Genomic DNA, 16,695 nt, shown 5'->3' on the forward strand with positions numbered 1-16,695 from the left:
TGTAATTATATATCTTATTTATTTACAATTTCAAATTTGTCTGATGTTTGCAACATTCAAACCCGTTTTATTAAGTTAATATTATTTAATAATTGTTAATATTTTCACTATGAACAAATGCAATTTGATTATTTTTTAATAGGCAAATGTCTATTCTGCATGATGTAATAATAACATTTTTGTTTCTTATTCTACGTTTATAAAAAGATATATAAAAATTTTAAATTTATGAAAATTACTTATTAGCCATAAAATTAAATTACTTTATAAAATAATGAATGATATTAAACTAAAAACTATTGATAAATAAAAAAAATGAGTATTTCTTTTTTTTTAATTTTTTATTTTACAAAAAACAGGATTAAGCCTATGGTGTAATTATAATTAATTTTAAATATAATAATAATAATAAAATAGTTTTATTTGCACAACTTTTAAGTCTTATACAAATTTTTACATATATCATATTTTCATTTAGTAATTAATTTTAAATATATTATGATTTAATTTTTATTTATATTGTAATTGATTATTTAATAATTAAAATTTTATTATTTATTTATTAATTATTTACAAGAATTATACTAAGCTTATTAACTAAAAAAGTGAACTTTTAATACACAATTATGATTAATTTATACAATCAAAATTTACCACATTTACATTAGATACTTAACATTATATTTATAAAATTAATCAAATCTCAAGTAATATTTTATAAAATTAAATTATCGGATGATAAACGATTATTTACAAATAATTACAATCATTATTACGTTGTCTTATTAGAACTATGACAACTTACGTTTTTTAACAGGAACAAAAATACTGCCCGTATCATCATCATGTTTACGTTTATAGCTGTAGTTTCCGATAGCTCCAATTCTTACTTCCACATCTGCTGTAGTTACAGGCATAAGTTGACTACTCGTACTTCCCACAGAATTATCTTGTATTTCTTCAGCTTCAGGTGAAGATACCGACGACCCATCTGAATTAGCAGATTTTTTCTTCGTCAGTCTGTCAAGATACTCGTGATAGCTGATCTTTCGTCTACTTGACTTCCTAATTTCAGCTTTAGCCAAAACATTCTCCTGATCCGATGAACTGGAGCATCTCTCTTTTCGATTCATTAAAATCAATTGGCCAGTTGGATTTTTAAATAAACGCATCACCCGGTTTTTTATTCTAGGTGAAATTTTATTTAATATTTCCTTGAACTCCCTGTCCATCTTAATCAGCAGATCAAACGTCACTTTCCGATCCAGCAACCAAAACCAAGGATTTCCATCCAAGACTTCTGGAATTTTCCATTGCGAGGATCGAATAGTTAAATATATGCAAAACGCCGCCACGACTGCCGGTTTGTATTTGACGCACATTGACGTCATCTGCAAGGTGTTGGTCGCCATCTGCAGAAAAATCTTGCATAGTTCTTTACAAGCGTTGATTTCTTGGCAGAATTTCATAATATACTTATGTGGATGATTCACTCCCATCCTGAATCCTAATGTGGCTAAAAGGATGCGTTCATTTAATATTATAGTCTTGACATGATCCTGGTACTCGGCAGCAGTGGTGTCCAGTTGATAGTTCATGTCTTTTTTCAAGCAGCGATAAAAAGCATTGATAACGTCTTTCAATTTTTGTGGCTCTTCTTGAACCTTTGCCGCCACGAAAATTGCCGTCATTGCCATTTCATAACGATGAAATTTCGACAATGAATGTTGAGTGTAAAAACGGTGCATGTACACTGTAGCTGTATGCGTACAGACTTCCGACAATTTTAGCCGCTTGCCCAAATCATTCATTAAGTAAGCAGCTTGTTGTTTGTGGTCCAGTTCTTTTTCAGTACTTACACCATCTTTGAAACTCGGAGAATTCTTTAACTCTTCTTTGCTAAAATACCACTTTTGAGCCATATTAACTTCACTGTACACTTTATTATTTCACACTGAAATAGCTTATTCACTTCTAAAATCGCACAATTTTATTTTTCCGTAAACTTTTTATTTATTCTCAAGCGAACTGTAGGACATTGAGTTCGAGAATAAAATGACAAAATATTGACGAGACACTGAAATTTAAGGGATTTTATAACAAAGCCATTTAAGATTTTATCCCAATGAAATTGTAGCAACAATGTGTATGGGGGTAATTAGAAAGTAATAGTTGAGGGCTGAAGAAATGTACCTGAGGTAGAAAAGGTTATTAGACTAATGACTATAAATATTATAATCATAAGTGTTTGAATATTCAGGTATTAAAGTAATTAACATTTCTATGAACAAGCTAAAGACCTGATGGCAAATAATTAAGTTCGTAATTAAATATTTATGTCGGGCTCTCAAATAATGAATTGAAAATTTTCTCATATAGGGACATATTTGGAGTTTATCAAAATGTGACAGCTATGCGTGCGATGAATGATTTACTTATTGATCATGTTAAATCATTGAAAAATGTTGATGTAATCGTAGGATTGGATTCACGTGGTTTTCTTTTAGGACCAATATTAAGTACTGAGCTCGGAAAACCTTTTGTTCCTATCAGAAAGAAAGGAAAATTACCAGGAAATATTAAACGCGAGAGTTATACTTTAGAGTATGGTGAGGTAAATTTAATTTTTATTATTAAGTTATAGTATTATATTTAAATATAGGTATATGTTTATAAGTGGGGTCAACATGTATTTTAAAGAGCAAAAAACCAAAAGTAGACCAATGGCTTTGATTCCAATTTCAACCGGAAGCATTTGTCGGCGGATTGAAGTTACATTTGCTTAATTAGATGTTTATTAAGCGTTGGTATTGTATAAGTGTATGTCTATGGTATGAAAATGCTCATATTTTGGATTTTTCTTTGAAATTTTTCAGTTCCGTGCTGCACTGCACTATTTGACATATTTTTCTATTCATTCTATATATTGACTCTCAAGTCAACCACCAAAACACCTTAAAAATATTGAAATAATACAAATATGCTGATTTTCACTATTACAAGAGTTCAAAAATTATTTGTAACTCTTAGATAGACCTTCCTATCGCCACCGTCCATCTTACGGCTGTAATAAATTACATTATTATTATTATGAGAAAAAAATTAATTTTTGAAAATCAACATGATTTTGTGTTATTCTTACCAATTTTGTACACATTAGTTACAAGGTTCGGATAGATATCTAGTGTTAGAGACATAAACTCATACAGAAAATTTAATCTGCAAGCACTTGGAACTTTGAAAATTGTCATGGCCCCCACTTCCACACAAATACCTAAATATATACAATTAGTAATAATATTTAAAAAAAAAACTTTTTTGATAAACGAAAATGAAAAAGTCAAAAGTCTCAAGCTTATAAATTGCACCATTATATTTATCAGTATTGTAAAGTATTTAAAATATATATTTCTAATATAGTGTTTTGAATACTTTTGTAAGATATTTTATATGTGATTGTTGGTTACAAAAAAATGATATTTTTCAGGCTACAGTTGAAATCCAAACAGACAGTATAAGTAAAGGAAAAAAAGTATTAATTGTTGATGATCTACTAGCGACTGGAGGTAAAAAAATTGATTTCATTTATGATTTATTGAAATTACGTATATAAACATATCTATTTTTGTTAAATTTTCAGTCATTGGTTTGAAGAAAGCAGCTAAAAAAACATTAAAATTAACTTGACAAAATTTCAATAGAAATAAATTAATTATTACATTTGTCTTCATGATAAAATTTTTATAAAATTTTGCCATAATTTATTATTAATTCATTAATTTTTATCTGTAAATTCAAAAATGAATCTCGTTTCAGATACGATAATGGCATACCCTAGTAGAAAATACCATTGAAAAGGTATAAGGGCATTTAAAAAATTTTGTTATCACTACACTGTGGAAAATCGGGAGAGAATACGGATTTTATTTCAATCCGAAGTTTTCAAAAAACAAAATCGTATTTAAAAGCGTAAAAGCGACAGCTCATTTCTGTTAAATGTATCTGAAAGCTAATGAAATTAGCTTTAATTTTCGTTATTTAACTTTCCATTCCGACAATTTTTTCGAACAAATTAATGACAGATTTTTTAAAAAAATTGAAAAAAAAAATTTTACGGCTTTAACTCTCAATATCTTATAAATAATACGTTGCAGGTTAATGCGATTAATTACATCTTGTAGCTAATGACTTTGTCTAAAAATGAACCGTTTATTCATTATGACGTTCAAACGCAACTATATGATTAATTATAAATATTGAGCCTTGTCGTCGCGATAGCGTAAACGATTTTGAACGGATTTAAACGAAACTTGACACACATATTTTTTGGTTCAATAGTTTGGTCAAATTTGAAAATAAGCTAAATCGGTTGATTAGTTTGGAAGTTGTAGACATTTTTAATTTTTCAAATTTGAGATACAAAATTATTTATTATTAATTTATCCATAAATTACTTAAAAACAAAAATTTATGTGGATCATCATTGAAAGTATTTTAAAGCTCATCTAATTAGCTTCAATTTTTGTTTCTTCACATGCCGTTTTGACAAATTCTTTACATAAATTTTTAACCTTGAAGTTCATATGGAAAACGTCTAAAAAATTTAATTTTTTGACTAATTTTTATTTGATAGCTTGAAAATAAATATATAAATAATAAGAAATCTACTACCATTTCGGCTGCCAAATGACCTTTTTTTTTATTATTTACAGTCGACAACCCGTCATAAGCCTGGTCTAAATGACGGGGGGTAAATTTTTCTGGAAATTTCAGTCTTTCTACCACCGTACGTTTAGTTTTGTTCACGACTATTCGTTATAAGCCTGTTTTATTTTATATGATTTTAAACGTCATATTTACATTTTGTTACATACGCGACTATCCTGATTTTTCTGGTGCTTATAGCGCTAAAATAAATACTTATATTTTCATAAAAATAATAATTTTATTGATAAACATAATGCTCAATAAAACTTTTCAATTGTAACAGAAGCTTTAAATTTAATTTATGATTATAATTATGAACAGTAAATTATATTTTGCATAATAATGATTAAATTATTCTCCGCGAAACATAGATAGTAAATTTCCATCATTAATTTGTCTATTTTTTCCTATTGTTAGTTTATAATTTAGACAATTTTAACGGAGGCTTATAACTGGTTCTCTGGTACAAAACTCCTCAGAGTGGTTTAATGGGGGAAGCTGTTTGGACTCAGTACCTCCCGATTGAGAGGAAGAAGCTTATGAAGAGCAGGTATATAACGGGTAGTCTACTGTATAACTTTGAAAATTTTAAACAGCTGCTATTTTCAAACAAATTTCGTTAATTTTTTAATTTATTCAAGACATTGTTTGTAAATATATATGGAGCATTCCACGCCAAATCGGACGGTTTCAAAAATTTATTTTTCCGAGTTTCTTAATTTTTTGGTATTTTTTAGTACTCCTCAAAAGAGGCTGGTAAATTTTATGATTTTTTTGATGAATGGTTCAAAAAATATCGAATTTTAGAAAAAACCGCTCTTTTTATGGTTTTTTGATGATAACTTTCGTAATAATGGTCGAAATTCAATGTTTTTTTTTCAAAATTTTCGTTTTTAGATGGCCTTTACAAAAAAAAAAAAAAAAAAAAAAAAAAAATATAAAACAAATATACGAAATGTTTTTAATCGAGATTTTTGAATTTCAAGTTTTCAACTGTGTTTTCAAAAAAAGGTGTATCCTTCGATTTTCTTGAAAATTTTCTATCTTAAACTTCTATCCATTCTGCAACTTCTAAGCCCGGTCCAGTAATGGGCCTTCCATAATTACTATTTTTTTTTTTCGATTTTTGAAAATTGAAATAAATTTTTTTTCGCTATAAATAATTATCAGTACCGATTATTGACACTATATACTTGTATTTCTTGCATATTATGAATTGATTTCAATAGATTTTTGTTCTGTGTAGGGATTTAGAAGCATTAAGTGAAAGTTGATGCTATTCATAAGCAGTTATAGTAAACGTTTTTATTTATTTCGAAGCAAATGAAACATTAGATTTGCTATACAATAAGCTTAAGACCATTACAGGAGCTCAAAAATTCCATATAATTATTCGAAAAAGCGACGAAACTGTATAACAAACTTTTTTAATTATTTCCGTGTTCTTTTGAAAATTTTATGTTAACGATTTTTATTTTATTTTATTTCATTTATGTTTCATGCTTTGCGCTTTTAATTTCAGGAACTATGTCAGCTGCCATTAAATTAATTGAAGCGATTGGCGCCGAAGTTGTTGAGTGCATTGTATTAATGGAATTAAATTCACTTAATGGCCGATCAAAAATATCAGTACCTGTATTTTCATTAATCCAGTACAATTAATAAAAATATTTAATCTCGTGATAAATTTTATAAATTTACATTCCAATGTAAATGTTTTTATAACCAATTGTCTTTTTCTACAATTTATATCTCAATTTTAAATAAATTAAAAATTAATATTTCATTACTTTTTTTTTATAAAAATTTCAAATAAATCAGTCAACAAAATCATGACTTAAAAAAATAATTTACATGATTAACTGTTTGATTAAAAACAAAAAAACATATTTAATTTATTTACCTTTAGATTAAATAAAATATTATATAATGTCTCTATCTTTTACACTTAATAGTTTTTAAAAATTCTCCAACTTCTTCTTCAAGTGCCTCCACATCATTTCGTAGTTTATTGTAAGAGTTAACTCTTGATCGTGAATTAAATTCATCACTCGCAGAATTAATTTCTGTGAGATTTATACTTTCGCTCAGTGGCAATTGTCGATAGAGTTTTTGACGTTCACTAGCAACTGAGGCTTCAGATACTCGAAGCTGCTCATTATAACATCGTTGTAATTCTAAACAAATAATAAAATTTATTTTTATCAAAAATCTTTAAAAATAATGATGATAAATTATCAATACCTCGAAGTCTCTGGTTTTGAACTTCTTTGATAAAATTGTCCTTTTCATCTTCTAATCTTTTTTTCTCAATATTCTCCAACACTTCTTGTCGTTTTTTACGTAAAGTTATTTCTTCTTCTCTTAAATTAATCAACTCAGTCATTTTTTCTTTATTTTCAATAATAAATTTAGGATATTCTTCGAATAAAAATAATGGATATGGTCCATCTGGTGGTAATGCACAGAATGTTTCTCTAAAAAAAAAACAAAAAAAAAATTATTTCAGTATATTAAATTGCAAGTACTAAAATTAAAAAATAAATAATTAGGGGAGCGTGTGATCGCCTCGATTATAAAAATTTAAAAAAATTCATCGAATAATAAATTTTGAATTTAATTTTATTCTTTAACTCTTATTATGGTATCACAGAAAAAACAGAATATTAAAAATTAAAAAATAACAGTAAAATGTGGAGTCTGTTATCAATAATTAGTACTATTATATGTTTAATGCAAAGTAGTTTACTAATTTTTGTAGATTCCTAAAAATTACTATCAATTATTTCAAAAAGTAAGTAAATATTATTACTTTTAGGTATAATACGTGACATATGAGTGAGAGTTTATTAATTTATGGCATAATCTATTAAAAAGTAATGATTGGTCAAACTAAAAATTGGTATCTTAGATACTGATTTTTTCGGCCGAAAATTTCAAAAGTTACTAACTCTTATTTTATAAATTCGATATCACTGATCAATTATTACCTTAAAATATCATTTATTCATCATTATAAATTAATTTACAATATACATAAATCGAATAAGTGGTAAATAATAAAATGAGAACTTAGTATACTAGATACTGATTATTCGCTCATAAAAATACCGAAAATTTTTAAGTCTTATTTTATAAATTCTATCCCATTGACTAATAATTAATATAAAATTATATTTATTCATTATTATAAATTAATTTATTATATACATATATCGAATAAGTGGTAAATAATAAAATGAAAAATTCGTATACTAGATCTTTATATATTAATAAGTACGTTTACTAATTTTTCGGTTCCTCATTTTTTAAATTTTTCTATGTTTATTAAAATAGTAATAACTGCAGATTTAACCAATTTATCAATTCTTTTTCATATTAATTTTAATATACGAAATTACAAATTTTGCTTTTCTATGTGTATCAAATTTTAATATAAATAATAGCCATTTTGTAATATATATATATATAATGATCCTGGTTTGATATTAGTATCGAGAATACTAATTTTAAGTCGAAAATAAACTACAAACTATTTAAATTTTGAGCATCATTTTTTTCCGTGTAAATGCCTCAATACCGGTACAAGACCCAATACCGGAACGACTTGATGATCATTATATTATATTTTAACTCATACGCGCTAAAATTAAATAAAATTTTCTTTATTTAAAACTTTAATATTTTAGTTACAAAATAAGATATAAAATAGATTTTAGAAAATATTTAAAATATGAAAAAAAAAAAAAAAAATGTTAATTAGAGCAATAGTCTCGGATTAATGACTTTTTTATGTCTCTTAATGGTTTTGCTAAGAAATCAGTCAATGGTCTTAAGCTTATAGAAAATGCATAGAATTACTTTTCAATAATTTTTTTTTTTTTTCGTATATGCATCTTGAATGACATAAAATTCAAGAAAACATATTAAAAATATGAAAAAAATAGTATTATTATATTAATTTTACTGTTCGTCTATTGGTGCACAAAAATGAACCCGTGCCCAGTACCGGAATAGCCAATCATATTAATGTTATCGATAGACATTAACGGTGAGTTTTATTGACTGACTAAATCAAGTACAATATTAATTATTACTGGAGCCCTAATATTTAATGCAGTATTTATAATTGTTATAAAAAATAGATTAAGTATAGATAAACTCTAATTTAAATCATAAAAAATAAATTTTTGTTTTTAGTTTTTTTTTTTTAAATTATTTTTTTAATAAAACCTCAAATGATTTATTTTGTTTCTATTCTTTAGTTCAAAATATTTATTTTCATTGAATTTTCAATAATTTAAAAATTTTAAATACATTTTACATTATGGGCGTGATATAGCAGACATCAGACAAATTCAAAATTATTAATAAATCGAGTAAATAATTAATAATATAAAATTTTAAAAAATGTAAATTCAAAAAATTTTGAAATTAATAGTGCTTTTTTTGTAAATATTATTTTTGTAATTATATATCTTATTTATTTACAATTTCAAATTTGTCTGATGTTTGCAACATTCAAACCCGTTTTATTAAGTTAATATTATTTAATAATTGTTAATATTTTCACTATGAACAAATGCAATTTGATTATTTTTTAATAGGCAAATGTCTATTCTGCATGATGTAATAATAACATTTTTGTTTCTTATTCTACGTTTATAAAAAGATATATAAAAATTTTAAATTTATGAAAATTACTTATTAGCCATAAAATTAAATTACTTTATAAAATAATGAATGATATTAAACTAAAAACTATTGATAAATAAAAAAAATGAGTATTTCTTTTTTTTTAATTTTTTATTTTACAAAAAACAGGATTAAGCCTATGGTGTAATTATAATTAATTTTAAATATAATAATAATAATAAAATAGTTTTATTTGCACAACTTTTAAGTCTTATACAAATTTTTACATATATCATATTTTCATTTAGTAATTAATTTTAAATATATTATGATTTAATTTTTATTTATATTGTAATTGATTATTTAATAATTAAAATTTTATTATTTATTTATTAATTATTTACAAGAATTATACTAAGCTTATTAACTAAAAAAGTGAACTTTTAATACACAATTATGATTAATTTATACAATCAAAATTTACCACATTTACATTAGATACTTAACATTATATTTATAAAATTAATCAAATCTCAAGTAATATTTTATAAAATTAAATTATCGGATGATAAACGATTATTTACAAATAATTACAATCATTATTACGTTGTCTTATTAGAACTATGACAACTTACGTTTTTTAACAGGAACAAAAATACTGCCCGTATCATCATCATGTTTACGTTTATAGCTGTAGTTTCCGATAGCTCCAATTCTTACTTCCACATCTGCTGTAGTTACAGGCATAAGTTGACTACTCGTACTTCCCACAGAATTATCTTGTATTTCTTCAGCTTCAGGTGAAGATACCGACGACCCATCTGAATTAGCAGATTTTTTCTTCGTCAGTCTGTCAAGATACTCGTGATAGCTGATCTTTCGTCTACTTGACTTCCTAATTTCAGCTTTAGCCAAAACATTCTCCTGATCCGATGAACTGGAGCATCTCTCTTTTCGATTCATTAAAATCAATTGGCCAGTTGGATTTTTAAATAAACGCATCACCCGGTTTTTTATTCTAGGTGAAATTTTATTTAATATTTCCTTGAACTCCCTGTCCATCTTAATCAGCAGATCAAACGTCACTTTCCGATCCAGCAACCAAAACCAAGGATTTCCATCCAAGACTTCTGGAATTTTCCATTGCGAGGATCGAATAGTTAAATATATGCAAAACGCCGCCACGACTGCCGGTTTGTATTTGACGCACATTGACGTCATCTGCAAGGTGTTGGTCGCCATCTGCAGAAAAATCTTGCATAGTTCTTTACAAGCGTTGATTTCTTGGCAGAATTTCATAATATACTTATGTGGATGATTCACTCCCATCCTGAATCCTAATGTGGCTAAAAGGATGCGTTCATTTAATATTATAGTCTTGACATGATCCTGGTACTCGGCAGCAGTGGTGTCCAGTTGATAGTTCATGTCTTTTTTCAAGCAGCGATAAAAAGCATTGATAACGTCTTTCAATTTTTGTGGCTCTTCTTGAACCTTTGCCGCCACGAAAATTGCCGTCATTGCCATTTCATAACGATGAAATTTCGACAATGAATGTTGAGTGTAAAAACGGTGCATGTACACTGTAGCTGTATGCGTACAGACTTCCGACAATTTTAGCCGCTTGCCCAAATCATTCATTAAGTAAGCAGCTTGTTGTTTGTGGTCCAGTTCTTTTTCAGTACTTACACCATCTTTGAAACTCGGAGAATTCTTTAACTCTTCTTTGCTAAAATACCACTTTTGAGCCATATTAACTTCACTGTACACTTTATTATTTCACACTGAAATAGCTTATTCACTTCTAAAATCGCACAATTTTATTTTTCCGTAAACTTTTTATTTATTCTCAAGCGAACTGTAGGACATTGAGTTCGAGAATAAAATGACAAAATATTGACGAGACACTGAAATTTAAGGGATTTTATAACAAAGCCATTTAAGATTTTATCCCAATGAAATTGTAGCAACAATGTGTATGGGGGTAATTAGAAAGTAATAGTTGAGGGCTGAAGAAATGTACCTGAGGTAGAAAAGGTTATTAGACTAATGACTATAAATATTATAATCATAAGTGTTTGAATATTCAGGTATTAAAGTAATTAACATTTCTATGAACAAGCTAAAGACCTGATGGCAAATAATTAAGTTCGTAATTAAATATTTATGTCGGGCTCTCAAATAATGAATTGAAAATTTTCTCATATAGGGACATATTTGGAGTTTATCAAAATGTGACAGCTATGCGTGCGATGAATGATTTACTTATTGATCATGTTAAATCATTGAAAAATGTTGATGTAATCGTAGGATTGGATTCACGTGGTTTTCTTTTAGGACCAATATTAAGTACTGAGCTCGGAAAACCTTTTGTTCCTATCAGAAAGAAAGGAAAATTACCAGGAAATATTAAACGCGAGAGTTATACTTTAGAGTATGGTGAGGTAAATTTAATTTTTATTATTAAGTTATAGTATTATATTTAAATATAGGTATATGTTTATAAGTGGGGTCAACATGTATTTTAAAGAGCAAAAAACCAAAAGTAGACCAATGGCTTTGATTCCAATTTCAACCGGAAGCATTTGTCGGCGGATTGAAGTTACATTTGCTTAATTAGATGTTTATTAAGCGTTGGTATTGTATAAGTGTATGTCTATGGTATGAAAATGCTCATATTTTGGATTTTTCTTTGAAATTTTTCAGTTCCGTGCTGCACTGCACTATTTGACATATTTTTCTATTCATTCTATATATTGACTCTCAAGTCAACCACCAAAACACCTTAAAAATATTGAAATAATACAAATATGCTGATTTTCACTATTACAAGAGTTCAAAAATTATTTGTAACTCTTAGATAGACCTTCCTATCGCCACCGTCCATCTTACGGCTGTAATAAATTACATTATTATTATTATGAGAAAAAAATTAATTTTTGAAAATCAACATGATTTTGTGTTATTCTTACCAATTTTGTACACATTAGTTACAAGGTTCGGATAGATATCTAGTGTTAGAGACATAAACTCATACAGAAAATTTAATCTGCAAGCACTTGGAACTTTGAAAATTGTCATGGCCCCCACTTCCACACAAATACCTAAATATATACAATTAGTAATAATATTTAAAAAAAAAACTTTTTTGATAAACGAAAATGAAAAAGTCAAAAGTCTCAAGCTTATAAATTGCACCATTATATTTATCAGTATTGTAAAGTATTTAAAATATATATTTCTAATATAGTGTTTTGAATACTTTTGTAAGATATTTTATATGTGATTGTTGGTTACAAAAAAATGATATTTTTCAGGCTACAGTTGAAATCCAAACAGACAGTATAAGTAAAGGAAAAAAAGTATTAATTGTTGATGATCTACTAGCGACTGGAGGTAAAAAAATTGATTTCATTTATGATTTATTGAAATTACGTATATAAACATATCTATTTTTGTTAAATTTTCAGTCATTGGTTTGAAGAAAGCAGCTAAAAAAACATTAAAATTAACTTGACAAAATTTCAATAGAAATAAATTAATTATTACATTTGTCTTCATGATAAAATTTTTATAAAATTTTGCCATAATTTATTATTAATTCATTAATTTTTATCTGGAAATTCAAAAATGAATCTCGTTTCAGATACGATAATGGCATACCCTAGTAGAAAATACCATTGAAAAGGTATAAGGGCATTTAAAAAATTTTGTTATCACTACACTGTGGAAAATCGGGAGAGAATACGGATTTTATTTCAATCCGAAGTTTTCAAAAAACAAAATCGTATTTAAAAGCGTAAAAGCGACAGCTCATTTCTGTTAAATGTATCTGAAAGCTAATGAAATTAGCTTTAATTTTCGTTATTTAACTTTCCATTCCGACAATTTTTTCGAACAAATTAATGACAGATTTTTTAAAAAAATTGAAAAAAAAAATTTTACGGCTTTAACTCTCAATATCTTATAAATAATACGTTGCAGGTTAATGCGATTAATTACATCTTGTAGCTAATGACTTTGTCTAAAAATGAACCGTTTATTCATTATGACGTTCAAACGCAACTATATGATTAATTATAAATATTGAGCCTTGTCGTCGCGATAGCGTAAACGATTTTGAACGGATTTAAACGAAACTTGACACACATATTTTTTGGTTCAATAGTTTGGTCAAATTTGAAAATAAGCTAAATCGGTTGATTAGTTTGGAAGTTGTAGACATTTTTAATTTTTCAAATTTGAGATACAAAATTATTTATTATTAATTTATCCATAAATTACTTAAAAACAAAAATTTATGTGGATCATCATTGAAAGTATTTTAAAGCTCATCTAATTAGCTTCAATTTTTGTTTCTTCACATGCCGTTTTGACAAATTCTTTACATAAATTTTTAACCTTGAAGTTCATATGGAAAACGTCTAAAAAATTTAATTTTTTGACTAATTTTTATTTGATAGCTTGAAAATAAATATATAAATAATAAGAAATCTACTACCATTTCGGCTGCCAAATGACCTTTTTTTTTATTATTTACAGTCGACAACCCGTCATAAGCCTGGTCTAAATGACGGGGGGTAAATTTTTCTGGAAATTTCAGTCTTTCTACCACCGTACGTTTAGTTTTGTTCACGACTATTCGTTATAAGCCTGTTTTATTTTATATGATTTTAAACGTCATATTTACATTTTGTTACATACGCGACTATCCTGATTTTTCTGGTGCTTATAGCGCTAAAATAAATACTTATATTTTCATACAAATAATAATTTTATTGATAAACATAATGCTCAATAAAACTTTTCAGTTGTAACAGAAGCTTTAAATTTAATTTATGATTATAATTATGAACAGTAAATTATATTTTGCATAATAATGATTAAATTATTCTCCGCGAAACATAGATAGTAAATTTCCATCATTAATTTGTCTATTTTTTCCTATTGTTAGTTTATAATTTAGACAATTTTAACGGAGGCTTATAACTGGTTCTCTGGTACAAAACTCCTCAGAGTGGTTTAATGGGGGAAGCTGTTTGGACTCAGTACCTCCCGATTGAGAGGAAGAAGCTTATGAAGAGCAGGTATATAACGGGTAGTCTACTGTATAACTTTGAAAATTTTAAACAGCTGCTATTTTCAAACAAATTTCGTTAATTTTTTAATTTATTCAAGACATTGTTTGTAAATATATATGGAGCATTCCACGCCAAATCGGACGGTTTCAAAAATTTATTTTTCCGAGTTTCTTAATTTTTTGGTATTTTTTAGTACTCCTCAAAAGAGGCTGGTAAATTTTATGATTTTTTTGATGAATGGTTCAAAAAATATCGAATTTTAGAAAAAACCGCTCTTTTTATGGTTTTTTGATGATAACTTTCGTAATAATGGTCGAAATTCAATGTTTTTTTTTTTTTTTTCAAAATTTTCGTTTTTAGATGGCCTTTACAAAAAAAAAAAAAAAAAATATAAAACAAATATACGAAATGTTTTTAATCGAGATTTTTGAATTTCAAGTTTTCAACTGTGTTTTCAAAAAAAGGTGTATCCTTCGATTTTCTTGAAAATTTTCTATCTTAAACTTCTATCCATTCTGCAACTTCTAAGCCCGGTCCAGTAATGGGCCTTCCATAATTACTATTTTTTTTTTTCGATTTTTGAAAATTGAAATAAATTTTTTTTCGCTATAAATAATTATCAGTACCGATTATTGACACTATATACTTGTTTTTCTTGCATATTATGAATTGATTTCAATAGATTTTTGTTCTGTGTAGGGATTTAGAAGCATTAAGTGAAAGTTGATGCTATTCATAAGCAGTTATAGTAAACGTTTTTATTTATTTCGAAGCAAATGAAACATTAGATTTGCTATACAATAAGCTTAAGACCATTACAGGAGCTCAAAAATTCCATATAATTATTCGAAAAAGCGACGAAACTGTATAACAAACTTTTTTAATTATTTCCGTGTTCTTTTGAAAATTTTATGTTAACGATTTTTATTTTATTTTATTTCATTTATGTTTCATGCTTTGCGCTTTTAATTTCAGGAACTATGTCAGCTGCCATTAAATTAATTGAAGCGATTGGCGCCGAAGTTGTTGAGTGCATTGTATTAATGGAATTAAATTCACTTAATGGCCGATCAAAAATATCAGTACCTGTATTTTCATTAATCCAGTACAATTAATAAAAATATTTAATCTCGTGATAAATTTTATAAATTTACATTCCAATGTAAATGTTTTTATAACCAATTGTCTTTTTCTACAATTTATATCTCAATTTTAAATAAATTAAAAATTAATATTTCATTACTTTTTTTTTATAAAAATTTCAAATAAATCAGTCAACAAAATCATGACTTAAAAAAATAATTTACATGATTAACTGTTTGATTAAAAACAAAAAAACATATTTAATTTATTTACCTTTAGATTAAATAAAATATTATATAATGTCTCTATCTTTTACACTTAATAGTTTTTAAAAATTCTCCAACTTCTTCTTCAAGTGCCTCCACATCATTTCGTAGTTTATTGTAAGAGTTAACTCTTGATCGTGAATTAAATTCATCACTCGCAGAATTAATTTCTGTGAGATTTATACTTTCGCTCAGTGGCAATTGTCGATAGAGTTTTTGACGTTCACTAGCAACTGAGGCTTCAGATACTCGAAGCTGCTCATTATAACATCGTTGTAATTCTAAACAAATAATAAAATTTATTTTTATCAAAAATCTTTAAAAATAATGATGATAAATTATCAATACCTCGAAGTCTCTGGTTTTGAACTTCTTTGATAAAATTGTCCTTTTCATCTTCTAATCTTTTTTTCTCAATATTCTCCAACACTTCTTGTCGTTTTTTACGTAAAGTTATTTCTTCTTCTCTTAAATTAATCAACTCAGTCATTTTTTCTTTATTTTCAATAATAAATTTAGGATATTCTTCGAATAAAAATAATGGATATGGTCCATCTGGTGGTAATGCACAGAATGTTTCTCTAAAAAAAAAACAAAAAAAAAATTATTTCAGTATATTAAATTGCAAGTACTAAAATTAAAAAATAAATAATTAGGGGAGCGTGTGATCGCCTCGATTATAAAAATTTAAAAAAATTCATCGAATAATAAATTTTGAATTTAATTTTATTCTTTAACTCTTATTATGGTATCACAGAAAAAACAGAATATTAAAAATTAAAAAATAACAGTAAAATGTGGAGTCTGTTATCAATAATTAGTACTATTATATGTTTAATGCAAAGTAGTTTACTAATTTTTGTAGATTCCTAAAAATTACTATCAATTATTTCAAAAAGTAAGTAAATATTATTACTTTTAGG

At 26.4% G+C, this 16,695-nt stretch overlaps 5 protein-coding genes across 7 annotated transcripts in view; 2 read left to right on the forward strand and 3 right to left on the reverse strand.

Annotated features, from left to right (window-relative positions):
* Window positions 1-16,695, reverse strand: part of LOC103568754 (TBC1 domain family member 31) — a 51,888-nt gene that overhangs the window by 2,626 nt on the left and 32,567 nt on the right. The window contains exons 6-10 of one of the 3 annotated variants that reach the window (XR_008403314.1): window positions 16,121-16,353; window positions 15,780-16,053; window positions 6,952-7,184; window positions 6,611-6,884; window positions 6,390-6,446 (exon numbers count right to left, since the gene is read on the reverse strand). The gene's annotated coding sequence lies outside the window, so the exon portion shown is untranslated. Of the gene's footprint in view, window positions 1-6,389; window positions 6,447-6,610; window positions 6,885-6,951; window positions 7,185-15,558; window positions 15,616-15,779; window positions 16,054-16,120; window positions 16,354-16,695 lie in introns of those variants that run through there. The other 2 variants (XR_008403313.1, XR_008403315.1) reach the window with 2 other exon arrangements.
* On the reverse strand, window positions 792-1,922 carry LOC128669060 (cyclin-T-like). The gene has a single exon (XM_053743241.1). The coding sequence runs from the start codon at window positions 1,920-1,922 to the stop codon at window positions 792-794; it is 1,131 nt and encodes a 376-aa protein (XP_053599216.1).
* On the forward strand, window positions 2,143-3,687 carry LOC128669061 (adenine phosphoribosyltransferase-like). The gene is made up of 5 exons (XM_053743242.1): window positions 2,143-2,154; window positions 2,261-2,268; window positions 2,380-2,614; window positions 3,488-3,566; window positions 3,641-3,687. The coding sequence occupies exons 1-5, from the start codon at window positions 2,143-2,145 to the stop codon at window positions 3,685-3,687; spliced, it is 381 nt and encodes a 126-aa protein (XP_053599217.1).
* LOC128667297 (adenine phosphoribosyltransferase-like) lies at window positions 3,515-15,576 on the forward strand. Its single transcript, XM_053736865.1, has 4 exons — window positions 3,515-3,566; window positions 11,552-11,786; window positions 12,660-12,738; window positions 15,399-15,576. The coding sequence occupies exons 2-4, from the start codon at window positions 11,586-11,588 to the stop codon at window positions 15,536-15,538; spliced, it is 420 nt and encodes a 139-aa protein (XP_053592840.1). The 5' UTR covers window positions 3,515-3,566; window positions 11,552-11,585; the 3' UTR covers window positions 15,539-15,576.
* LOC128669062 (cyclin-T-like) lies at window positions 9,964-11,094 on the reverse strand. The gene has a single exon (XM_053743243.1). The coding sequence runs from the start codon at window positions 11,092-11,094 to the stop codon at window positions 9,964-9,966; it is 1,131 nt and encodes a 376-aa protein (XP_053599218.1).

This window comes from Microplitis demolitor, chromosome 2 (genome assembly GCF_026212275.2).
Source record: "Microplitis demolitor isolate Queensland-Clemson2020A chromosome 2, iyMicDemo2.1a, whole genome shotgun sequence".
NCBI lineage: Eukaryota > Metazoa > Arthropoda > Insecta > Hymenoptera > Braconidae > Microplitis > Microplitis demolitor.